Source organism: Cricetulus griseus, assembly GCF_003668045.3.
Source record: "Cricetulus griseus strain 17A/GY chromosome 1 unlocalized genomic scaffold, alternate assembly CriGri-PICRH-1.0 chr1_1, whole genome shotgun sequence".
NCBI lineage: Eukaryota > Metazoa > Chordata > Mammalia > Rodentia > Cricetidae > Cricetulus > Cricetulus griseus.
In genome coordinates, this window is record NW_023276807.1 from 2352597 (window position 1) to 2379177 (window position 26581).

The following is a 26581-nucleotide window of genomic DNA, read 5'->3' on the forward strand; positions in this document are numbered from 1 at the left end:
TCAATTTATCTATCTATCTAGTCTACCTATCAGTCTCCCATCCCAACCTACTCCACCCCTCACCCCACCCTACCCATAGATTCTAGCTTGTGTTAATTAACATCCTGGATATAGGACTGACCTGGAGTGTGTTACCAGGTGTCTTGGCTAGTTTTATGTTAACTCGACACAAGCTTAAAGTCATCGGAGAGGAGGGAACTTCAATTGGGAAAATGTCTCCTTAAGATCAGACTGTAAGCAGGCAAGCATGTAGGGCATTTTCTTAATTCTTGATTAATGGGGAAGGGCCCAGCCAATTGTGGGTGGGGACACTCGTGGGCTGGTGGTCCTCTGTTCTTTACAAGGAGGAGAAAAAAGAGAAAGAGGCTGCGCAAGCCATGAGGAGCAAGCCAGTAAGCAGCACTCTTCTATAGCCTCTACATCAGATCCTGGCTCAAGGTTCCTGCCTTGACTTCCCACGGTGGACTCTGACTTAGGATATTGTAAGCTAAATAAAGCCTTTCCTCCCTTGAGTTTCTTTTGGTCATAGTGTTTAATTACAACAATAGTAACCTTAAGATGCCATCTTGTAACATCATTGAAGAAAACTGACTTTCTCTCTCTCCACAGCAATCAAGTGCAAACAGGCCCTCAGCTAGGAATTGATCCTTGTGCCCACTTCCTTTTCTCCGTATAGTTTCTACTTTAGAACAGTAAGAGAGATGTCTTCAAGAGCTCTATCAGCATGGGGCAAGCCCAAAATGTCAGGACAAAGACTCAAGGAAAAAACTGCAGCATCCCTACAAGTCTTAAGATGGCTTCACTAAGCCCTACCCCTCACTGGCTGTGTCAGCGAGGCTCCAGGCAGCAATTCTACACAGGAGGGTAGAACTCCCAACTCTTCCTCCAAAGACATCATTAAAATCCCTCACCTCAGGCCAGCAAGATGGCTCAGCCAGGAAAGGAATTTGCCACCTCACCCAAGAACCTGAATCCCATCCCTGGGACCCAAATGGTGGACAGGAAGAATGAACTCCTCACGGCTGTACTCTGACCTACTCATATACACATCCAGACATGCACAAATAGATAAATAAATGCACTAAAAAAAATCTTCCACCTCTATTCATGAAAGCCCATTTAGGAAAGATGATTATCTTCTAAATGAAGAGCCTCTATAATCATTCATCTTCCTGATCCTTCTCAGACAGCAAGGCTTCTGCCATCCACATAGGAACAGATGCTGCATCAAATAGAGAATTTCATACCATGTATTTTGATCATATTCGTCCCCTCCCATAAGTCCTCACAGGTACCCCAAAAACTCTCTATCCCCCAACTTTATGATTGTGTACTGTTGGGACCCTACTGGGTGACCTAAGGTGCCCTTGGTGTTCTCTGTCAGCCTTGAGATTAGGCGTTCCCTTCCCTCCTTCTGCCTAGGCCTGTATACAAGTATGCAAACTATCTGCCCATTGCCAGGGGGCTTGGGGACATGGACCTTGACCTGAGTAAATTTCCACTGTGGCTGCTGTTGGTATATAAGTCTACTCCCCTCTGAAATAAATGGCATTCTCCTTGCAAGAATGACCCACTGTCTTGTCTTTATTTAACCCTCAGATTCCCTCGCCCGAAACTGTGAAATGTTGTAGCGCTGGCTGCTACTACAATGTACCTCTCTCATCTCCTCACCCCTCTCCTCTCTATTCCCCTCCCATTCCTTTCTTTCCTCTTCCCTCCCCTCCTCTACTCTCATTTCCTCTTCCCCACCCCCATGGGAGTCCAGTTTGTATTAGCCAGCAGCATCTGCCATTCAGAGAGTGTTCGTTACCCTGACTGACCTCCTGTCAGCTGAGTGAATGTGGCCGAAGCAAAGCTCCACTCTGCCCCTTCTCACATGACTGCTTACAGTGGAAGGAGACCATGCTGCTGCCAAGACGCACTAGGAAGGGGGAAAGGAAGTGACTGGCATGTCACAAATGTCCTCGGATGTTTCTTCTTTCCTTTCTGCCAAACACAGCAAGACAGCCTTTCTCCTTGCCTATTTTAGTTGGATGAGGTACACCTTATTCTGAAACAGTGAAATGACAAATGGGGCAACTATCCTGGTACCCAGGATGCTCTGGCTGGGATGTTAGGTTCAGCAGCACAGCCTAGCTATCCCAAAGGAAGCTTGAAAGGATATGAGAACACTTTCCGTCAGGCATCACTGCCTCACCAGCCTCTGACACTTGGTCCAAGTCATGACCAGAACTTGCTGCTTTAGGTTCTGGTCTCATTGCTAAGGCCACAGACATCAGTTTTTAAAAGCCTAAGAATCAGACCACTCCAGATTCCACATTCGTCATGAGAACATTCCAAGTCTGAGGATGAAGCCACGTTCCAGCCTGTCCTACACCCTTGGTGGGGGCCAATCTGAAACCACAGCAAAGACATACCTGAGGTCCTCCAAGGAGGGGGATTCCTGTTTCTGGTCCTTTTGGCAGGTCCCAAGTTCAGTGGTTTTTTTGTTTGTTTTGTTTTGTTATGGTCTTTTTTTTTTTGGCATGTCCCCACTGCAGTACTTTAAGGAGGTCAGCAAAAGTGCTGGAGACTGACACCAGGTCTCTCACTGGGGTCTCTGCTAGGAGGTCCCACTCTGCTGGCACAGCCAAAGGGCAACCCTGCAGGACATGTGCCCAGGGTGCATTTGCCAGCCCTGCTCTTAAACACAGCTGTGGAATGGTTTTAACTGCAGAAATGAAGAGCTGGAGTGTTTATCCCAATCTCATCAATAACGCCTTTATCTGAACCAGATTTCTCAGGCACGAGTCAGGGGTAGCTTGGGTGGATATCGAGTTAAGAGTGAGCCCAGAGCAGAAAGGTTGAGTCAGGGGAAGAATAGAAGAAAGGGTATGTGATAGGCAGGGTTTTAGTTGGGGGGGGGGTGGTTAGGAGAGGACGGGAGGGAGAAGGGAACTGGGATTGTCATATAAAACAATCTTGTTTCTAATTCAAATAAAAAAGATTAAAAAGAAAAAAAAAAGAGTGAGCCCAATACAAGCTGTCATACTGCCTTGGCACAAAAAAAAAGTCTTCAAAGCTCTTCTCAACACTCTAATTCTAGAATTCTAAGAACTGTGACTCAGTATGTATTAAATTTCCATGAAAAAAACATGGAAAAGATGCTAAAATTCTAGACAACTAGAAATGTATTAAATCTGGGTTTTGCCCATGAGAGAGAGCGACTTAAAACATTAAAGTTCTCATTAAATCCTACCACCTACACCCAAGATAATCCACTCACCATGTTGAAGTCCTGTCAAAGTGCATGTCAATATAAACACGATGTCGCCAGCAGCATGCGTTGCACAGTTACCAATCATACAACAACAACCACACTTACAACCACGAGAAACACTTAGAGCTTGCAAGTTCATTTTGGAATGGCAATACTGTACTCAATAAATACAATACTCTTTTCAATGCATGCCAACTGAGCTCTAGTGCTGGGATGGAACCTGGATAGGCCATTTTTCTAATCCGTAGGGGGATTTGGTTTTAGTCAAGACAGAATCCAGCATCCAAGCCACTCCTTTATATAAGCAAACATGCCTCACCACACCAAGAAAATCAGGGGAACTCTAGCCAGGGCTATAGTTTATTGTCCACATTGAGGGAATAGCATAGCTGAGAGGAGAGATGAATGGAAGAAAGTGGCAGAGACCAGGGAGGGGATCATCACCTCTGAGCAGCAAGAGTAGTGACAGGAAATGGGGGCTTGCCTTGAGGCTTAGCTCAGTTGAGACCCAAGGGCTATACTGTAAGGTGTTCACTGGAACCTGTAGTCAAGGGCTAATCCATGGGATGAGTAGACCTTCCAGGGAGATGCCTGACCATGCAATCCCTCAGAGACTGTGTTCAAGAGAGTAGGCTGTGAATCTTAGAACTGACTGACAGGTCACTCACCAGCACATTCCAGATGATTCTGACAGAGGTTTGTGTGGTTTGCCTCAATTGATTTCCTCAAACTGGGATGTGATGTGCATACCATATTTTCTTCTCTTTTTTTCAAGCCATGGAGTTGATGGTAACAAAGCCCACAATGTTCCATGCTGTCTTTTATTGGGAAATAGGCAAACCACTAGAAATCGTACAAGAATGGCCAAAGAAGGAGTGAGGGCCTGGATCACTGTACATTCACACATGCTATAAAAATGCAGAATGAGGTCAAAAGTGAATCTGTATAGATCAAGTATGGTATCTTCGTTACCTGAGGCAGCTGGGACAAGCATGAACCTCTGGCCTCCCCTCAGGGACACCAAGACTGAGCCCATGGCACTGTAAGATTATGTCATGTAGTCAGGCTATGCCTCTGGAAGTCATGAAAGGTTCAAACCCTCTTAAGCACAAACTATATACAAGAAGTACTTGGGTCTACTCCCTACAGGACACATCTCAGGTGTGGCTCTGCACAAATCCAAGACCTGATGATACAATGGCCCTGTGTTTCAGTGTGTTTGCACTGTTCACGTGAGTCCTTACAGCATGTGAGCCCAAGTGGCCAGTGTCCTCAGAAGACCATCAGCAAGGAAATGTCTTTTAGTGCAAAGGGTATTTCAAGTCAATATCCACTTACCTTCCCTAAACATACACAATAACAGTGAATTTTCATCATCAGTTCACATGAAGATGATGAAAGCTTTGAATTTTTAACAGATTAAAGATAAAACCTATACACAGCCAGGAAGTAAAGACTTTTAACCAGAAAAACACATAAAAATCCCCCCCCCCCGACATCAGGAAAGCTAAACTCCATAGATTGATTATTTAGGTAGAGATAAATAAGACAAAATGGGTCTTTTAAATTCTGTTCCCCTAGGTCCTTCCTCAGAGGAATGCCTTCCCCAGGTCCAGTGTCCCAGGAAAGCGGCAGATATTGGAAGAAAAACCTCATCTATACACACTGAGGAAGGTGATCCTAGAGGGTCGTTTGAGGGTAAAAGCAGGGCATCTTCATCCATATGGAAAATTTGGCTATGGCAACTAAACACCATACTCCTGAGAACCCAAATGACTATCTGTACAACTTCAATACCAGAGCCTAATAGTGCTGGTGACCAGCTAAGGTTTGTTTAGTATGGTTTAACAAACAATACTGAGATCTAGAAAAGAACACAGCATCCGACTCATCTGACTCACTCCTTAACCAAAGAGGTGGTGGCGGCTAGTTTGTTATTGCATCCGTGCGTGCGTGCGTGCGTGCGTGCCTGCGTGTGTGTTCTTAAATACACGAATATAAGCTTCTCACTCTGTATAATGTTATTTGTATAATTATATTTTCAGGGCTGACCACTTGGTATTAGATAACCCGGTTGGAGAGTTCTTCCCTGAGGAAAACTATTTTCGAGGAACTAATTTTTAAAAAGAAAGAGGTAAGACATTTCTGCCACTACACTGTTACACTTTATTTGTGACTGCCTAGTTCTGCTCTATGACCACTATTGCTAGACTCTTATTAAATATGAAAGCTCTGGCTGGATTAAAGAAATGCTTAAAAGGCCGGGTGTTGGTGGCACACACCTTCAATCCCAGCACTCAGGAGGCAGAGACAGGCAGATCTCTGTGAGCTCAAGGCCAGCCTGGTCTACAGAGCGAGGTCCAGGACAGGCTCCAAAGCTACACAGAGAAACCCTGTCTTGAAAAACCAAAAAAAGAAGGAGGAGGAGGAAGAGAGCGGGAGGGGGGGAGGAAAGGAAAGGAAAGGTAAGGAAAGGAAAAGAGGGGAGGGGAGGAGAGGAAAGGAAAAAGAAACATTAAAGAAACTTGAAGCTCTGGTTGGGTCTGAAGGAAAGGGGAACTCATGCCCTTGCTGCCATCAGCTCTTGCCAGTTGGCCAGCTTCTCCCTGAATTCTCTGAGGTTTTTCTAGATATCACTTGGTAGCTTAAAGTCAACTAAGTAAGATTCTTTATGCCTTGGAAAGCAACAAAGCTATAAACTGGGCTCTTTCCCCCCTTCTCAGGGAACCAGAGTTAAAACCTTTGTCAGTCCTGCAGAGTCTGAAAAAAGATCTGAATGGGTAAAGTGAAGCCTAGCTACAAACTAGGAAACAATCTGACTTGGTTAAAGTCAAAATAAGATACAATAAAGAGGAGGACATGAGAGAAATTGCCAACACCAGGGGAAAGAAGCCCCATCATACCCCACTCCCAAAGGGGTTATTCTGAAAGGCAGAGATACAAAGACAAAAGATCTCACTGTGGGGTAAGAGAAGAACATTGCAGAAGTGAACACATGTCAATATCATGGCACTGAAGTTAAGTCATCTTCCCCCTATCGGATGCTAAGTGCATTCTTTCATTCATACTTGGTCTAACCACAAATAGTTGGTAATCTACCAAAAAGATCATGCAAACCATATTGCCGGGGGAAGCAGAGTAATTACTGAGTTTAGTCCTTACTCAGAGCTGAACAGAGCTCTGGGCTGCGGGTTACTCACTATGGGATCTTGGAATGCCTAAGCTTAAGCTTTTGTTCTTGGTGAATCTACTGAGCTCCAGACTTCCTTTAGATACTCGAAAGTGTTTGTTTACTTACAATTCTCTTTGTTCCAGAACTGTAATCATCTGCCTCAGTAGAAAAAAAAACACATCATTGCCCCTACAGTTGCCACAGCAGAAGTGGATGCCTGGCCCTCTCTGATGGGTCCTATAAGTCCTATCCAGTGACTAAAGATGAGTAAAAGCTCCTCCTGTCATCTGAACTCCATCTCACTATTTGGAGAGACTGTACTCAAACCTAGCATATGACTATACACACGTTGGATTTCCTCCATATTAAATCAGCCATTCTAAAAAGCAGCCTCCAAGACTTCCTCAGAATGACAGACATCAGATGTGGTAAGGAGCGAGCCCTTACCCATAAACAAGAATGCATACAACATATGACCACACCACAGAAAACCTTTGCTATTTGTGTACTGCGGTAGGGTTGGACCCCATAACACAAAATTCTGGGGACCTGTTGTAATTGGTTTTGTCAACTTGACACAATCTGGAATCACCTGGAGAGAGTCTCAACGAGGGACTGTCTAGATCAGGATGACCTGTGGTCATGTTTGTGGGGATTGTCTTGATTACATTAATTGACATGGGGAGGCCCGGTTCCCTATGGGCGGTACCACTTCCTGGAGCTGAACCCTGGAATAAATGAAAAGAAGATGGTGAGCTGAGCACTAGAAAACATGCATTCATTCATTCATTCTTGCTCTTGACTGCGGATATGATGTGACCAGTCGCCTCAAGTTCCTGCTACCTCCATTCCCCAACAACAATAATAATGGACCATAACCTGAAACTGTGATCAAAACCCTTCCCTTCACCCTCCCCCACACAAAAAAACAATCTCCAAAGTGTTCTTCGTCATTTCAAGGAAGAGGAGGCTTCTCTGGTAGTTGTCTACAGTCTTCGACTCTTGGTATCAAGGTATGAAGATGCAAATAGACTAATTCATTTTTTCCTATTGAAGGGCTGGGGAGCCATGGAAGAGCCCGAAGCTTTGGGAGTGCCTGCCTCTAAGTCAGAGGTTCTAAACCTACTGCTGGGACCCTTTAACACAGGTCTTCATGTTGTGGTGACCCCCAATCATACCATTACTTATGTTGCTACTTCATCATTTGTAATTTTGCTACTGTAACATAAATATTTTTGGAGAGAGAGGTTTGCCAAAGGGATCAAGACTCATAGGTTGAGAAAAACTTGTTCTAAGTTCTTTCAATCCTGCTGTGCCCACCTCTCTCTCTCTCTCTCTCTCTCTCTCTCTCTCTCTCTCATGCTCAAGAGAGGTGTTCCTTAGTCTCATATTGTCCTCAATGAGGCTCCTAAGAAAAAGAGCCTCAGTCATCACGCACCAGGACACAGCCTCCTGGGGCCTGCCCTTGTGTCTTTCCAGAGTCACACTAAAGCCAAAGACCATACAGAAGAAAACAAGCAGATTTGCTGCCTCTTTCTTATCTCTGCCAGACAATGTAACTCATGAATCATCATCTAAAAAATCAGTCCTTCTGGCTTCTGAGAACAGCTTCTACACACCTAGTGATGTCTGAAATACAAAATGCAGTCCAGTCATTCCCTCCCCAGGGAGACTGGCAGGCAATACATAGTACTTGGCCCTCTATTCTGTGGGGCCATCACATTCCTATTGGACAGAGAGTAAAGAAAGCTCAGGAGAATGTACGTCCTTCAAGGACACACGACAGGTAGAGAGGGTAGAGAAGTCTACACAGGCCTCATTTTTTCCACATCTTCCTATCACATAAACACTGAAGACTTAGGCCTGACTTGGAAGTGGAGACCACATGAATCATTGCACTATTTTGCCTGTGATCTCATACAGGCAAAGGCAGAGGAGCACATGAAATATACATATGACTTCCAAGTGAATATGTGCATTGTGCTTACAAGCACCCAAGACCCGAGTCTCTCTCCAACTGTGCTTCACACCATGAGACATGGCCAATGCTAACATAAAGCTCTGGCCACAGATGAAGAATGGAAACCAATGGACATGGGAGATGTCCTTCCAGACCCTTCTCCTCCCAACCCAGAGGCACACCCAGGAAAACTTTTCTCAGTGATGCACAAGAAGGGGAGACTCTTGCCCTGCAGCTTTCCCAAGTCACCCCACCTACAATAATTCCCTGCATCATTCTATACAGTGAAAGCCAGGGGCACAGGTGGCTCCTGCTCTGATCTCCTCCATTTCCCAATGTCGGTCCCATCTGGTCACAAGTAAGAAGAAAGGACATTTAGCGGATCCCTTGCATTACAAAACCCCAGAGACAATGTTCGGAACCCTAACCAAGGCAAGACAAATGCTCTAAAAGATTTAAACCCATGAGATCTTAAATGTCATTTTGCAGTCAAAATGCTCTAGCGCTGAGCTATCCCTCCTCAATGTCCTCACATTGATTGATCATCTTAAAAGGTTCAGGTCTGCTGTCTTACATTCACCAATTAGACACTGCAAGCTAATGTGCATTGTGTGTGTGTGTGGTTGATTGCCAGCTCCTTTATAATTCTGAGCCTGCATTATATTCCCTGCAAGTCGTGTAGTGGATGCTGCTTGCTAATGTCTCAGAACACAGAGAAACTGGTAGATGGGTGATAAGGAAACGGGTTGAGGAGAAGCCTGCTTGTCGGGATGCAGGAGCTTCCCATAGACCTATGTGAGTTCAGCTAAGAGCAGAGGACACAGCAGAAAAGGACAAGCCTGTCAAGACAAGCTTCATGCCTAATATCTCAGAAACACAGTCACTTGAGTGGCTTTATTGCCTCGGTGATGAGCTCACACATACTTAAGATCCACAGGCACAGCCAGCCTGCTGGTCCATCTCAGACACAGTTAAGTCACAGTCAACTTGCAATACTTCATCTCTTCTGGACTTCAGCATTTCCTGATGAACTGGAGTTTTACGGAGTTGTACTTTTATGCCTTCGTTATTTCCTTCTTCATGCCACCAATCTGTCTAAATTTGGGGCAACATCCACATAATTGCCTTTCCCCAAACATCAACTGATTATAATTTCTGTTCCAAAAGTTACTGTGATAGAAGAGAGGCAAAAACAGCTTTAGTTTTGTCTTTTGGTTTTTTTTCTCTCTGTAATATGGGAGACGAATTTAATTTCTTTGATCTGAAACGAATGCATTCCTTTGGTCCCGGCCCTCCAGCAGGCTCAGCACCAGCACCCGCTCTGACTAAGGCTTGCACACTATCTTTACCAGGGAGTACCAACCCAGAGTGTCAACCTTAGCAGAATGCCCAGTGTCTCTGTCTGAGGAAAGAGGTGACAGGGCTGAGGGCCACTCGTGGAGTCTGAAAAAAAGAAGTGGTATTTGTTGCAAAAATAGAACTGTGAACACCGTGGGAGACATGGAAGTGGGAAGCACACAACTTGGAAGGGGACACTCCAGGACCCCTCCCCAGCCACTTCTACTCCAGCTGGACTCTGTTCATTGAATTTCCCATGGTTAAATAGTGGAACATTCTTTACTGAATACTGCCATGGAAAGAATACAATAATTGCTATCACATTAAACATAAATCTGATATTATACACTATAATAAATAATAGAGGGCAAAAATACAGTTTCCACACACTGAACTTTCGAACATTCCTTTGTTTCCAGTAAATTAGCTTTTGTTCCCTCTCTGAAATGCCACCATCAGAAAACTGGTCCCACAGAATGAGGTTATTGCATACCTGTTTTTAACTTGAGCCCAAAATTATTTTGTCAAACTCACTATGCATGTCAGTTAACAAAATCACAATATGGAGGATATGACAAATGTTCCTTGGAAAAGCGCAGGGCATCTCACCCACATTCTCCAAGACGATGAAGTCGACAGTAACACCTAATGTGGAAAGACCTAAGTCGTCTCTAGGGTGGAACCAGCTGCCTAAACTGGGGAAATATACATCTCCAACAATGATGGGTACCAACTGTCACCTCAGAAAACGGACAGCTGGGTTTGTAACTACTTATTTCTAAGGCAACAAGCATCTCGTCTAGGAAGGAACATGAATTTGAAGGCTAAATCTCATTCCCTCCGTAAAGAAGCCAGGAGGGAAACGTAATTAGACCTAGTGTTCGTGCAGGCCCCTGGGAAGAGACTGTTGACAAGATTTGTCAGCACAACCACTTCCCACAGAGGCCTCAAAGAATCAGTTGGGTATGGAAACTATGCTCACTCTGAGTTCAGACAAATTTCTCAGCATGTGTTTGATAAGCCCTCTTGGCTCTTATTACATTAAGTTCAACCCCCAAATTCCTATAGTTATTTTCAGATGCTATCATGATGACAGCTCAGAAACCAGAGGAAGCTTCATGTTGCTGCCTGCAAAGCCTGTGAAAGTACACCGTGCAGGCAGGCACCTGGCCCACCAGGCTGGTCAGAAGAATGTTCTCATCAGAACTGTAATATGGCATGTAACATGGTCTGATCTGTCAGAACCACACTCTCCTACTGGCATGATGTCACTACTGACCACTGAGAAGGGCCAAGTCAAATAGGGAGGCCCATGAATGTGAAACCCATCTCTGGCTTCAGAAATAGCGAGGAAGAAAGGATGAAAAGACCCACCTTATTAATAATTTTATAGTGGTTTCATGAAAACATAATGAGATTTGGGGTTCAGAGAGTTAAATAGACACTTAAAATCGATTTCACTTGTTTCTTTTTACCATTTATGATATGGATACTAAAATATTTCAAATTATTTACATAGCTTTAATCCTATCCTATCAGAATTCAAACCATCAAGAGATGGTTTATTTGGACACCTGCTAAACCATTAGGTTTCTGTAAATGTTTTTGAAACATGTAGGCCAACATTTCCAAGGAGGAAAAAAAAATCTCCCATTCGGTCTGTCTCCATGGCCACAAATATTGAGCTCTACAAACATCTGGGCTGAATCTAATGTTTAATCTAAGGAGGAGGAGCCCCAGATGGCCCAGAGAGGAGTGTCTGGACAAGAAAGATTCAAGCACACTGGGCTCGTGAGCCATTGTGCATGTTTTCCCTACACTGTATGGAAATGTGCAAATCAAGAACTCAACAAGAACAAACAGAAACTTGGGACCACTTTCCCAAACACACTTGGGAAAACCCTTGGTTTTCATATTAATTAGAAATCGTATGTTTGAGTACAATCAACCTTTATCAGTATTTCAGCCATGGAAAAATATTACCTTACTTCCCCTGTCCCTTCCTCAATCAATACCTTGAAGTAGGCAGTTTTCTTTATGAATATACACATACGCGCAGACACACATACATGCGCACACACAGCTACAAAATTCTCCCACTTGCATGGTTTTTTTTTTCAATTTTACATTTACAGTGTGCTAAAAGGTATTTCTATTCCTCCTCTATATAGGGTGTAAGGGGTAACACACACACACTGAGCAGTCAGAACTAAATGCCAAGCCCAGCTTGCAAATCAGCTTTCTGCTTTGAGAAAAGAGGATCAGGCACCAATCCCACAAGCAACAATGGAGCCAGTGGCAAAGCTACAGTCAGCCTGGCTCAGGTCCCAAACCACTGTCCATGGTTGTGACTAACTTCCTCCATCTTCAAAATAAGAGAGATGATATAGTGCCTATATCACAGAGTTATTAGAAAGACTATATGAATTAATAAGTTGAATTCTCGTTTGGGGTAAAAAAAAAAACTTTTTAGCAGAATTATTTTTAATGAACTAATGAGTGTCAGATTCATAAATAGAATAATTCCAGCAGCCTTCAGGTTAAAGATTGGCATCCCTGGAGTGACACAAAGCTTTGAATTTGTTTGGTCCCCAAAAGGTTTGTGTGCTTGAAGCTTGCTTCCCAATGTAACACAATAGATTATGATGGACCATTTGATGGTTGGGTGTACTGGGAGGAAACTGGGTCTTGAGGTGCCACACTAAGGAGACCCAAAGCTCATCTCACTAATAGGTTAAAAATGACAGTAAAAGAACTCCCTATTATTCTGAAGTCTAAATTTAAGTACAATTAGAACACAAAAAATAAATTCATTGTGAAACAACTCCATTACATTTAGGGTACGTGCATGCCTGTGTGTGTTCATGTGTTTATTGCCATTTTAATCAATGTCTTTAGAGCCCCAGATTCCAAGCAGAAGGTAAGCAAGCTCTGGTCAAACCGTGTCCTCTGTAGTGTGGCTGGCACCACAGGGTTTGTGTCAATGGGAACAGTCCCTAGAGGTTCTGATGTTTGAATACTTGGTCCCCAGTTGGTGCAGGTGCTTGGGTATGTTCAAGGGGCGTGGCTTGCTAGAGGAAGTATTTCACTGGGTGGGGGTGGGGGAGTGGAGTTGGGGGGGGTGGTCTTTGAGGTTTCAAAAGCCTCATGCCCTTCCCAGTGTACTCTCTTTGCCTCGTGCTTTCAGTTCACAATATGAATCTTCAGCTTCTTGTCTGCCACCTGCTGTGATGCTATCTCATCATTGTGGACCCTAACCCTCTGGAGCCTATCAGAAACCCAAATAAATCTTTCTATTAAGCGTTTGTCATGGTGTTTTATCTCAACAATAGAAGAGTAACCAATACAACCACAGAGATCCATACCTGGCTTGTAGGGCTGAACAGACAGACACTTGTAAAGAGACTGTGGACCATGAGTGGCAGGTCACAGATAAGGAACACATCTGAAAAAGACCTACAGCATGTGGGCTGTCCTGACACTTGTTAGTTGAACAAGTGAGCTCCCTTCAAAGAGGACGCATTGCTTCAGGGCCCCATGCCCACATCTAAAGCTCATAGGATATGTGATCATCTCTGAGATGAAAGCAGTTTAGAAGTGCAAATGACTGTCAATATGAATATTAATAGCGGAGGATTAATAACTGAAGTTGTGTGCCAGACACTCAGCTCTTGATTAAACAGAGTGGAGCTCATGCCAAACCAAAGGCTTCTCAACTCTGAGCCAAGGGATCTGCAGAAGACCAAGTCCCAGGAGGGCAGAGAATGTCCAGATTTGCTGTAGCCCTTCCCCGGAGTACTCCAGTATTGTCCGACTCATGTAGAGCGCTGGCCCCAAGCATCTGAATAAGGTAGGACCAATGAATAAGTGAGAGAAGGGAGGGAGGAATTTGGAGCTGAAGCAGAAAATACAAACAGGGAAATAAAGACTCCGATGTTCATCTGGGTTCTGCCTACTCCACAAAAAAGTAAATTATAGGACTTCTTTTTCTGTTAAAATTGCAAATCAGAACTGTTCCACAAGCTGTGAATTCATCAGAAACATTTTTAACTGCCATAGTCGCTCATTACAAATATCTGAGACTAAAATGAACGGCAGCTGCCCTGCCAGGCTGTCTATGGCCACGTCTTATAACTCTGAGACTCCAACACTCTAGGTTCCGTGCCGCTTCAATCATGAACGTACTGAGCAGCCTTTGAAATTATCCTTTTCACAGCTTTAAATGCTGGGGCTTCTGCCTGACTAATGCCATTTTTAATTATACAGAATCAAGTATTTTATTGTGATCTAATGGGGTCTATTACTCATCAAAATGGCACCAGTCAGCAACAATATTCCCCAGAGCCAATTACTCAACCCTTCTCTCATTCCAGAGAAGCTGCAGCCTGCACGTGCAACCGTACACAGTGGAAGCTATCACGTCTTGCCAATTTGCTCAGAAAGACAGAAAGTGCCATCAAGAAACCCTCATTATAATGGCTTGCGACGGGCTCTTGACAGCGACCCTAACAATGATGACTGATGGAGCTGTGACCTCAAGACAGGTACTATACATTGGTCCCTCTGGATCTATTGCACACTCTGCACAGGTGGTGGGGTGGGGTGGAGCAGATGCTATGGAAGGCCAGCATCTCCAAGTCCTACAGCAAGCAGGCAGAAAACTAGGGCCCCAGCCTCGGTGACAACACAGTGTTTCCATCACACAGAGACAGAAAAGCTAACAAGTAGACAGCAGATGACTCTGCCAGAGGGCCCTTTCCTTTAGATGCCACACGTACATACAGAAACCCACCCAGACCAACTTGTCTTATGTGCAATCTATTTTAAGGGATCCGGTCATCTTAAGCAAACCCAAAGATAAGCAGAGATCATCTACTCCCCGAAGCTTTTACTCAAAGACGTGAACTGCCAAGCCAATTACTAACTATAAACATAACATTTTAAAATCATAAGTATCATAAGTATACTTGTAAATGTGTATGTATATATGCAGAGGTATATACCTATTGATATATATTAATGATGAACTGAACGATAATTAGGTCAGGCTCCAATGCTGGACATTTTGCCTAAAAACTGCTTATTAGTTTCCAAATATTTACAAGAGAAATCATATTACAAAACCAGATGCCATAAAACCCAGAAGCAGAGAAATATACTAGAAAGGTCACTAGATGAGCAGTGAACAAATAAATCTTTTTTGAGAAAAGCAGCAATCAATAGCAAGGGATGAGACCTTGATGTGCCCCTCTTGAATAATTGACAAGGCATCTTTTTTGGAGCATTTACAGTACTATGTTTAGCATTCCATTTAGTGCTACAAAATAATTCACTCAAGTGTTGACTCCTTATCACATCTATTAACCAGGCAGCAAATGGCAAGTAGCAGACACAGAGCTAATATTTCTTTGTACACGTAGCTGACTGGAGTGATCATCCAAGAGCTATCCTTCACTCAGCCCCAATGAAAGAAAGGTTGTCCATCAATGCAGACCTGATCCACCCATCAAAGAACACAAAGCCCCCTGGGTCAACTCCCGTACACCGAGCCACACTATCTCCCTATGACTCCCTCCTTGCAGAAAACTTCTCAGCACCATTCTATGGCTGTTGTTCCAAGAAACGAGCATTCCATCTGCTTCCTCTGAGAACCTCCTGGAAGGTGCGAGCCACTACATCGCCTAAGGGGCAAAGAGAGGTCTGTAGAGAGGAAATGGATATCTGTAAGACCCAGGAAGGAACCTATTTGGACAGAAAGCCTTTGTTGGAAACCACAAGGCCATAAGGTAGAGATAATAGGCTCTGGGGAGGAAAGCACTAGGCTCTCTGCCAGTTTAGTTCAGGGCTGCTTCAGGAACCAATGCCAATGCCCTTTGCTAGACCCTTAGTTTGCATGTTCTAAAAGAGGCCAGGACCAGGTGCCCAGTAAACCTGAGCCCCAACTGTAACAGCCATATTCCCACACAGTGCACTCCATGCTCACTAATATTTAGAGAAAGTGGGGTTCGGGAGTGTATATCATGAGTAGCAGCCTAGGGTCACAAGGAAGGGCTTCTCAGCCCACAAGGCTACCAACAGCAATAAAGGCATTATGTGGTCCACAGGGCCCGATTTAGTGCTAATTGTTAAAAAGTATTCATGGATTAGTTTGAGAAAACAAACGGGCCGTTATGGCTAACACCAACCACCTTTAACAGACTGGCTATTAGTCATATGTAGAAAAACAAGTATTTCCTACAACATCTAAATTTGGAGGAAAAATCAATTGCTGAAGTTTGGAGATAAAAATAAAAGGAACATCAGTATACAAAGACATTACCAGCAAAATCATGGCTCATGAATGAGTGAAGAATCAGTGAGCGAATGTGGAACTAAGTGAGGAGAGGGGCCCAACCATACACAACAACTGTGGGTACCAACCACGAGGACCGACAGACGCCAACCATGCAAACCAACCATGGATGCCAAACTCAGGTAACAATGGCAAGCACCAACCAGGTATAACCAGCCATGAGCATCAAGCGCCTGTAATGACCATGCACAGTAAACAGGAGTACCAACCCCAAATACCAAACATGGATGCCAGGTAGAATCATCAATCACATGTAACAATCACATGTAGAAGCCATGCATTTCAATCATGCATGCAACCACAAGCATCAGCCATGTATTTGTATCAATCATAAGCATCAACCACATACATCAATCATGGATCGTGTGGCTTAACCATATACACCAACCATGATTATCAACCATGAGCACCTAATCTCACACATCAGCCATGGGCACGAATCATTCATACCAAACAATGATCACTCATCATGCCCGCTGGCCATGAACAACCACACTTGCATACCAAGCGTGAGCGTACCAAGCGTACGATAAACACCAATCGTACACACCATGCGTGTGTGTGTGTGTGTGTGTGTGTGTGTGTGTGTGTGTGTGTGTGTGTGTGTGTGTCCTTTACAAAGGATACAATGACTACAGTGCTAGAGGGTCAATAGTGAAGAGGCTACCCAGGGCTTTAAGTGGGACGCTTTCTGCTCATCTGTGTTCTCCATGGGCCTTGCTGTGAGTTTAGTATTTCATAACTCTACCTCTTGTCGATAAATGATTCTGCTTCTTTAAATCAGTGATGTGAGACTCACCTCTACCTGCCCATGAATGCAAATGTGTATACGTTAAGCACTAACAGTCTTTCAGCCCGAGATCTTCCCATCCATACAACTCCAGACACAAAGCTGCCAAGGTACTAACACAGTTGCATTAGTGGCTGCCCAGAGGCTGTCCTGACCCTTCTCTAAAAGAAGGAATTTAATTCGAAAAAAATTTAATTGTGACTGTTACTGGTCTTATGATTTCTACTGCTACAATGAAAATACCATGGCCAAAAGCAAGTGGAGGAAAGGATTTATTTGACTTATATTTCCACATTTAGTCCATCACTGAAGGAAGTCAGGACAGGAACTCAAACAGGACAGGAACCTGGAGGCAGGAGCTGATGCAGAGACCAGGAGTGCTGCTTAATGGCTTGCTCATTATGGCTTGCTCAGCCTGCTTTCTTATAGCACCCAGGACCACCAGCCCAGGGATGGCACCACCCACAATGGTCTGAGCCTCCCCACATTGATCACTAATTAAGAAAATGCCCTACAGGCTTGCCTACAGCCTGATCTTATGGATACATTTTCTTAACTGAGGTTCCATCCTCTCAGATGATTCTAGCTTCTGTCAAGTTGACATCAGACTAGCCAGCACAGTGCCCAAAATCTACTTGTCACTTTGTGTCAAGAGAAAGAGTGTGCTAGGTTTTAAAATGGCTTTATAGTCTCAGCAATGGTGAGATCAGGGATTATTTGACAATTCAAACTTCTAAGGATTAGTTTTTCTCCTACACACACAGCTGAGGTATCACTACTTTATCCCTATGCATTTTTATAAACTTGTACACAGTAAATACCTGTGTCTTCTCACTTCATTCATTGGGCAAAGATATCTTATATGTGCAAAGCCTTGAGAATATAACATGTCCTTCCAAGTGACTGCCCAAGGCCTCCCAAGAGCTTTTCTTGGTGGTTAGCAATAGTTTGAGGAATGCTTTGACCTTTCAAATCCACCAGCATCATTGGTAAGCAAACCTGCAGAAGATTCACCAACACTACCTTTGAGAGCAAAAGCATCTTCATTATAATTCACTGTGTCTGATGGCATTCGCTATACTTTCTAACTATTGTCTGCATTCACTACACCTTCTAACTATTGTTGCATTTTATATACCTTCTATTGTGTGCATTCTCTATAAATCCTAACTATTGTCTGATATATGCCAAAGCTTCCCCAACTTCCCTTCCCTTTCTCCAGTACTTCTTAATAAAACAAAGTAAAGAGCGCTTTTGTGTAGCATGTGCAAGACCCTAGTAGGATAACTCCTGAGAACTGGAAAACCTCCCGCTAAATAAATAAGAAAGATATAGACACATGATTTTCTCTACAGCATACCCAGCTACGTAACTTAATGGAAACGAATATAATTAATTACAAATAAACACCAATAGTGTTTTTATCCCAGGCATCTCCCACCCACCCTCTATGTTAAGCAAACACCTGATACACGGCAGGTGCCCCGATGAAGCTGGCCCTTTCTCCTACTGTACACTGCTGAGGACCTGTCTCCTACCCTCTGAGGACACTTCATCTGCCCTTGGGAAATGATGTTTTTGAATTCTCTCTTCCTACTTCTATTGAGTTCACTGGCTTATGTGAAACTCATGAATTCATGTGAGCACTACGTATACATATACATTTATGAAGCAGTTCGTGCTTACAGATAACTAGTGTATCAGTGAGCAGTGTAAACACATGTAAAGCAGAAAGGTCACGTGAGCTGTAGCCTCTTTAAGGTCACCCAGAACAGTTCCATCTCCAGGCATACATAAGCCACTGATGGTCAAAATGAACTTAAAGAGAAAGCACCTGAAGCAGGGGCAGTGGTAGTGCACACCTTTAATGCCATCACTCGGGAGGCAGAGGCAGGTGGTTCTCTGTGAGTTCGAGGTCAACCTAGTCTACAGAGTGAGTTCCAGGACAGTCAGAGCTACAGGAAGAAACCCTATCTCAAAAAACCAAGACAGAGAGAGACAGAGAGAGAGACAGAGAGAGAGAGAGAGAGAGAGAGAGAGAGAGAGAGAGACAGAGAGAGAGACAGAGAGAGAGACAGAGAGAGAGACAGAGACACGGAGAGAGACAGAGACAGAGAGAGCAACTGTAGTAGAATCCAAATAACATTAAGGTTTTTAGGAATTCCATTTGAATTTCTCTCAGTGAGCAAAGGGGGCCACAATGCAATGCGCTAACAGAACTCCTGAGTCACTCACCGCTGCCAACACCTTCAGCCTGACAACCTATTTCTAAAGGTTAATTAAAATTCCAATAGAATGCCCATGGAGTATGCATTTCTCATTCAGCAAATTGGAAGCTCTCCCAAGCACAGCAAACCTGATAAAGACTGACCTTGGCCTCTTCAAGAGACCCTATGAAGAACACTTTCCTCTAGCAAAGTGTTCACCAATATTTTATTTCTAAAAGGTACCTGGAAAAAGATTGTGCTGGTTGTAAAAGACAGAGACTAAATGCAGGGTGAACTAAATTACTCATCAGAAACAACCATATAATTGAGAACCAATTCTGCCCTGCTCAAAAGACTACAGAAAGAGACAATGGGAGGGATTCGCTCAGCCCTACCATGAGCTGCTCAGTCCCAGGCAAGTGCAGAGCTTTCTTTTTCCTGCACATCAAGGAAACTTGCTTTCAGGAGAGCCCACAGCCAGCTGGATCCACAACTAAGCGAAATGGTCCTCCCTCCCTGCTGTCCTTAAAGCAAATGGTAGTCTTGCTTTTTTTTTTTTTTTTTTTAGTTGTCGTTGGTCTTTCACTCTTCACTTTAATGATGCTTATAGAGATCAGGGACACTGTCTGTGGTAAGAAAGATAAAAACCCAGCTGGAGCAGTGTAAAACGTGAAACAGACTCCAACAGCCATCGGGCTTAGATGTTCACCGAGGGTCCATGTCCCAGTCTCCTTAACACAGGATGACTTTGAATCTAAAAGCAAAGTATGATCTCTCCCTCTTCTACCTTCCTCCCTTTTCTCCCTCCCTCCTTCTCTGTCTGTCTCTGTCTCTTACACACACACACACACACACACACACACACACACACACACACCTGTGCACACACATAAAAATAGTTCTCCACATACACACTTAACGTAGGATCCCATATGCAATGGGCCCACTAGCAGGTTCCTGGGAAGGATACCTCATTGGTAATGTGGGTAACCTAGTTGCCCACAGACAGGTGATAAGAAGGTAGGGAATCTAGATTTAAAGATATTGTGCTAGAACTCCTGGCCCCTGTGCTACTCTTAGGCACCACAGTCCCCTCCCCTACCTCTCCTTCAGTAAGGACAACCACAAGCCCTAGGGGAGGTCCTGCGCTTTTGCCCTGGGAGATGTTAAGAAGCAATGCCTTAGCTACAGTCCAGCACCAGTCCCAAGATGCCAGGGAACCAGGCCCCTTTGCCTGTATACGTAGAGACTGGAGGGAAACCTTCCTTTCTCTGTATCTAGCTGTGGTTGCACTGAGGTGCCACCTGCAAGCCTCTGCCTTTCTCAAGAACTGGTTTCGAGCTAGAGGTAAGACCAGAACAGTTGCAAAGCAGGATGGGCAAGTGTGGCTCCTTGGGCTACTGTCACTTACACTCAAACCACAACAGATGAGGGAAAACTCCTGCCACCACAATGCTCTACAATCCTCACATCTATGAAATGGCAGCCTTAAACCTGGAGAGAGCATCTGTTTAGTTTGGGGTGAACCAAATAAAGAGGTCAGTACTACTTCTGTTGGGACAGTGTCTATCAGTTAGCCAGCTTGTCTTGGACTAAGAAGATTCCTTTAAAACCAGATTCCTTGAAACCAGTTAGGCCCTCAGGACAAAGCTCATCTTCCCAGTAGTCTACTAACTGCATGCCACTCAGTAGAAGGAAGATTTACACTCTTGATTTTCTGACCTATGTTACTAGCTACCTCACAGGGCTGCAGTCAAGAACAGATAGCTCACACATGCTACACACACAACGCCAGCACTCAGGAATCTGAGGCAGAAGGATTAAGAGTTCACGGCTAGCATGGGCCACAGAGTGAATCTGTAACTTAAAACATAAAAGAAAGATACAATATTCTGTAAAAACTATGGCACACAGTGGGTGCTCAATGAATAGTAGTTTGGACTATTCACTAATAACCACCAGTAAAAACACAGCACCAAATGTTGTGGTCTCTGAAGTGCTGTTCTCACACTCTCAAGCTTCCTGAGCAGACACGACTATGGCAAGGTTCTCATGTCACCAACTAGCTGATACCCTATGGGTTCTTTCAGAATCCAAGCATCTCTATTCCCACATGGCTGACCATTTGCCAAGCAGAAAGGCAAAGGATTGTGGTTGAGGACACAGCCTGACACGGTTGACACACCTAGATATCAATCTCCGTGGGCCACCAAAGGATCACTTCTCCGTTTACTTGGTAGGATTACTATGCCGAGCCCTCAGAAGCATTAAAAAGGAAAGATATAACCCCTTCAAATTTGATGGCCAGGGATCAGGTGAATTTGATTTCAGACACCTCAGACACCCTCTTCCCTGGACAACGCTCTCATGTCACCAGCTGTCTGCCACCATACGGGCTATCTGGTTTCTCTCAGAATTAAGCACACCCAGAAGGTGAAGACAGGCAGAGCATGAGTTCAGAGTGATACTTAGAAGCATAAGCAATTCTAGACCATTCTGGGCTTCATGAGGCCCTCTTTCATAGTTGAAGAAACAAGCCACAAAGATATACAACATGGGACCATGGTAAAACTCAGGACACAGTATCCATACATATGTTCCTGCCCCAGCATAGGGGAGGGGAAGATGGGAAGACAAATATAGACAAACTATTAACTCTTGAGCCTACTTTTTAAATTTATTTTTATTTAAATTAGAAGCAAGCCTGCTTCACGTGTCAATCCCAGCTCCCTCTCCCTCCCCTCCTCCCCCGCCCCCACCAACTCCCCACCCCATTCCCCCTCTGCTACCCAGGGAGGGTGAGGCCCTCCATGGGGGAATCACCAAAGTCTGTCATACCATCCTGGGCAAGGCCTAGGTCCTCCCTGATGTGTCCAGGCTGAGACAGCATCCCTCCATGTGGACTGGGCTCCCAAAGTCCATTGATATGCCAGGGATAAATACTGGTCTACTACCAGAGGTCCCAAAGATTGCTGAGGCCTCCTCACTGACACCCACATTCGGGGGGGGGGGTCAGGATCAGTCCCATGCTGCCTCCCAGCCATTAGTCTGGGGTCCATGAGCTCCCCTTGTTCAGGTCAGCTGTTTCTGTGGGTTTCATCAGCCTGGACTTGACCCCTTTGCTCTTCACTCATCCCTCTTTGCAACTGGGTTCCAGAGTTCAGTTCAGTGTTTAGCTGTGGGTGTCTGCCTCTGCTTACATCAGCCACTGGATGAAGGCTCTAGGGTGGCATATAAGGTAGTCATCAACCTCATTATCGGCGGAAGGGCGTTTAAGGAAGCCTCTCCACTATTGCTTAGATTGCCAGTTGGTCTCATCCTTGTAGATCTCTGGAATTCTCCCTAGTGCCAGATCTCTCCTCAAATTTATAATGGCTCCCTCTGTTATGATAGCTCTCATCCTGCTCTCCTCTATTCTTCCCCCAACTCAACCCTCCTGTCCCTCCATTTCCTCCTCCCCCCTCCTCTTCTCTCCCTCTCTTTCTCCCAGCTCCCTCTCCCCTCCCCCCATGTTCCCAATCTGCTCAGGAAATTCTAGCCCCTTCCTCTTCTCCGGGGTACCATGCATGTCTCTCTTAGGGTACTCCCTGTTTCCCAGCCTCTCCGGTGGTGTGGATTGTAGTTGAGCCCACTCTTATTTCATCAAAGGTACTGTCAAGCTTTCCACATGCTTCAGGCTGTGAAAACATCTTTACTCTCACACCTCACAGAGTTCGGCACAAACACCAGCCAGTGACTATAAAGGCCTCCTAAAGAGCCAAGAACATCTCTTTTGTCCCACTCCCTTAGGTCAAGTCCATAATGAGAGACCACTGTGAGTTATTATAACAATATAGCTAGTTAACAGGTTATATGTCCAAATAAAAGCAAAGAATATTCAAAAATAAAAGCACTTGTTTGAGTAGGAATTGTCATATACTTAAGTCCTTACTAAATCCTTCATATTAAAAACTCAATCTCTAAATGATTCAATTTGAAACCATAATACCCTTTGGCAGAATCCTTGTTTGCCTGCCTGTTTCCATTTGTTGGATTGCTACGGATCGAATCCAGAGTCTCTGGCACCCCCCCCACACACACCTTCCCATATAACTCTTGGATTGTCCTAACACAACCCAATTGGTGATAGTTTGGGATATTAAAGGGGCTCCCTCACAAAACTTTCAAGACAATAAACAAGCTAGGTTGAAAAACTTAGCACACATTACTAGTTTCAATAGTTTTACTGTTATCATTCAAGCCAGACTTTTCAACAGCACTTTAAGAAGTCAAAAGGAGACAGTATTTACCAGCAGGTAAAGAAAACGATAATCCCAAACAAGGCAATGGGTGTGCTCTTAACTTAGTACAAGATTTCTATGGGCAGCATCAGTAACTGATTTTTTTTTTTTAAAGACTCATCTCAAATCACTCATGTGAGAACAGGGTTGAGAGGCTCTCCTGTCAGGTAGGGGACTCCCAAGGATGCTGAAGACATCCAAGATCCTGCTCAAAAGGATGCGTTTTGTGACCTGCACATGAAACCAAACAGAACTTCAATTCACTTTATACTTGACACAGTCCCCGGATTCAGCTTCAACTGAGTTAAGAATGTAGATAAGTTATGTAGATATCTATCTATAATTTACATACCTTAAAATTTTTACGTATCTCCATTGACCCCAAAGATCTGAGGGACTTCTAATCAAGAAAGGGGAAAGGTGACATTTATGGTCACTATTAGGTCATACTTGGCATCTGGAAAACGATGGAATGAATTTCCATTTATTAAACAACATACAGCAACATCCAGAATTCAGCTTCACTAGAAAGCAACAATACAGTTTTAGGGACAGTGGGGTACCAAGAGCCTATCTGGGAGCAATTTTAGTTTAGAGGTGGCTTCCACAACATAACATGCAATTCCAGTCCCTTTCTCTTTTCACGTCCATCACTGTCCCCTAGAGACATAATGCTGTTATCCCAAAGTGGTAGTGTGGCGGTAGCACACGGGGCTTCCAGCTGACCAAGAAGCAGCCCAGTGACTACTAAAAATAAATGAACAAAAGCTACAAATACTACAGCCTCTGCCTCTGCTACTCTCTTCTCTGAACATAAGCAAATAACACTAGATTTATTTCTAACTTTTCTCCAAAACCTGAACTTGGTCCTTCAGAGACCACCATGAAAGAAAGCCTGCATTCTAGTTAACACAACACAAAGAAAGAAAATACATTTTCAAATTCCCAGAAGTGCAGACATCCTAAACCATGGTATACGTGGCCATACAGAACACCAACCTTCAGGGTCTCAAAATCTTAAAGAACCAAACATGAATTCCTTATACTCAAGCACTATTGCTAAAGCTACAAGCTTCCACCTTGTGAACAAGTCCTAAATAAAGCATTGAACGGCATTAAGGTTCCAGAAGCTGTTTGAGGCTGTGCTTTTCCTACATCAGAGGCTTCCCAGTAAGCACCAGGCCAACCACACGGCTCAAGGTGAACTGGACCGATTTCTGTTGGCAGTCATCAAAGTGCCAGAGCATCACGGGAGTCATAGTTCCAAAGTCACATAATTACTTAAGCAGGAGGATGTAACCAACTAATGTTGCAAATAAAAACCTTTAATTATAATGTTATAGTCCAAGCAACACAGACAGGAAAGAAAAGCTTCTGAACCTCTAATGGTGCATATAGCTGGATTTAATCACAATTAAAGCCAAATTTAAATTTTGGTCCTTCAACGACCATCCTAAGAAAGAATGACTATTTCCTGACTACTGTCACCCACCCTTTCTTCTGGTCTACAGAAAACTCAAACTCAGCCATCCAGAAAAAGTCTTCCATCTAAAACAGAAGTAGTGAAGTCTATATAAAGCAGCTGTACAAAATCTAATAATGAAAATTAAAAACAACGGTGGGAAAGCCTCCCTGCCTAAGAGCCCATGACAGGACCTGGGCTTGGCAAGAGAACGCCAACCCCGAGGTTAAGACAAAACACTCCTGGAGACCCTAGGGAAACTCCTTTCTTCCTTCGGAAGGCAGCTGTAGTTATTCTTGTGGCAGTGTCTGCCCACTCTGCCCTCTGTCCTGTCCCCCTTAAGCAGACAGTTAAACAGACAAGAGGCCACCAGGTCTCTGTCAGTGATCTGAACCAGGGGACCATTAAGCAGCAAGTTCCCAACAGGTCGGCTGAGGGCGAGGAGGAAGACTCTGGAGGTGTAGGGGAAGATGGTTGTTTATGGGGATTTGGAAGGGCAACAAAAAGTTAATGAGATAGATGATAGGTAGGTAGGTAGGTAGGTAGATGATAGGTAGATGAAAGAAAGAAAGATTCATAGATAGATAGATAGATAGATAGATAGATAGACAGATGCACACAGTCAGGATGGATGGACGAACAAACAGATAGAACAGGCCTAATCAAAATGGAACTGATGGCGTTCAGAAGGCAATACTCACCTAGTAAGAGGATGGTTCATATATCTGAACAGGTCATGGGGCAGATGTGCTCTATGCGTTTGGAAAGCGACTGGGATGCCCACAAGAAGTTTGGGGTAAGGGTTTGGAGGTGCAGTGGTGGGATGTAGCCAAGAATTGGTTAAGCGGGAGCACAGAGAAGTTGCTAAAGAAGAATAAAACAAACCAGTGGGCCACGGAAGAGCTATGGCTAGTCTGGCCACAATTACTCGTACATCCACGTGCGCACAAGCATACACTTTCCCACACAGCGGCGCCATGTCATCGGGGTAGATTCTTACCTTAGCCACTGGCACGCTCCTGTTAGTCGCCACGTCGCACAAACCGGAGGTAGAGCTGCCTGTCGCCGCTGGAAGAAGGACCGGAGAACGCGGAGGACTGCCGGTCGCGCCTCCAGGGAGCGCCGGGAACGTACTGGGGCCCGGGCGCGCAGGTGGGCTGCTCCCCGGGCTGGCACCCGTGCGGGGCCTCTGGCGGATGCCATCCAGCAGGCGCACCAGGAGTATGTTGGCAGGCAGCTCGTCGACACCACAGCCCACTAGGATGCGGCACTCGGGACAGCGCAGCTCGTGGCGCGAGCACACGATGCTCTCCAGGCAGCGGCGGCAGAAGGTGTGCTGGCATGGTAACACCTTGGCGGTAGTGTCTAGGCGCTCCAGGCACACGGAGCATTCCAGCAAGTCCAGCAGCGATGACTCGTCCATATCCTCGCCAGTCCTTGCCTGGGCCTCCTGCTGCTGCTCGCCCTGCTTGGCGTCGCCTTCGCTCCGAGCTGTAGTAGCCGCCGCCTTGGACGCCAACATCCAGGACGCTCCGAGCAGCATGGGGGGAGGCGCCGGCGCGGGCCCAGTGAGCCGCCTAAATCCAGGAGCCAGAGCCCGGCCCGCCGAGGGTGGCGAGCATTTGCACCGCGTCCGGGCGACCGGGATCAATAAACAGGGTTCCGTCCCCCGCGGCGCGCAGACAGCCCGAGGCTGTGGCCTCTATGTTGCAAAGTGACACGCCGACCCTGCCTGCTGAGTTCCTGGAGCGGCGAGTCAAC

At 44.8% G+C, this 26581-nt stretch overlaps 1 protein-coding gene across 1 annotated transcript in view; it reads right to left on the reverse strand.

The window, feature by feature from the left end:
- Positions 1 to 26363, reverse strand: part of Sh3rf3 (SH3 domain containing ring finger 3) — a 255846-nt gene extending 229483 nt beyond the window's left edge. Inside the window, exon 1 of the mRNA XM_027388339.2 lies at positions 25821 to 26363. Within this exon, the coding sequence (XP_027244140.1) occupies positions 25821 to 26363 (543 nt within the window). The remainder of the gene's footprint in view (positions 1 to 25820) is intronic.
- Positions 26364 to 26581: the final 218 nt, after the last annotated feature.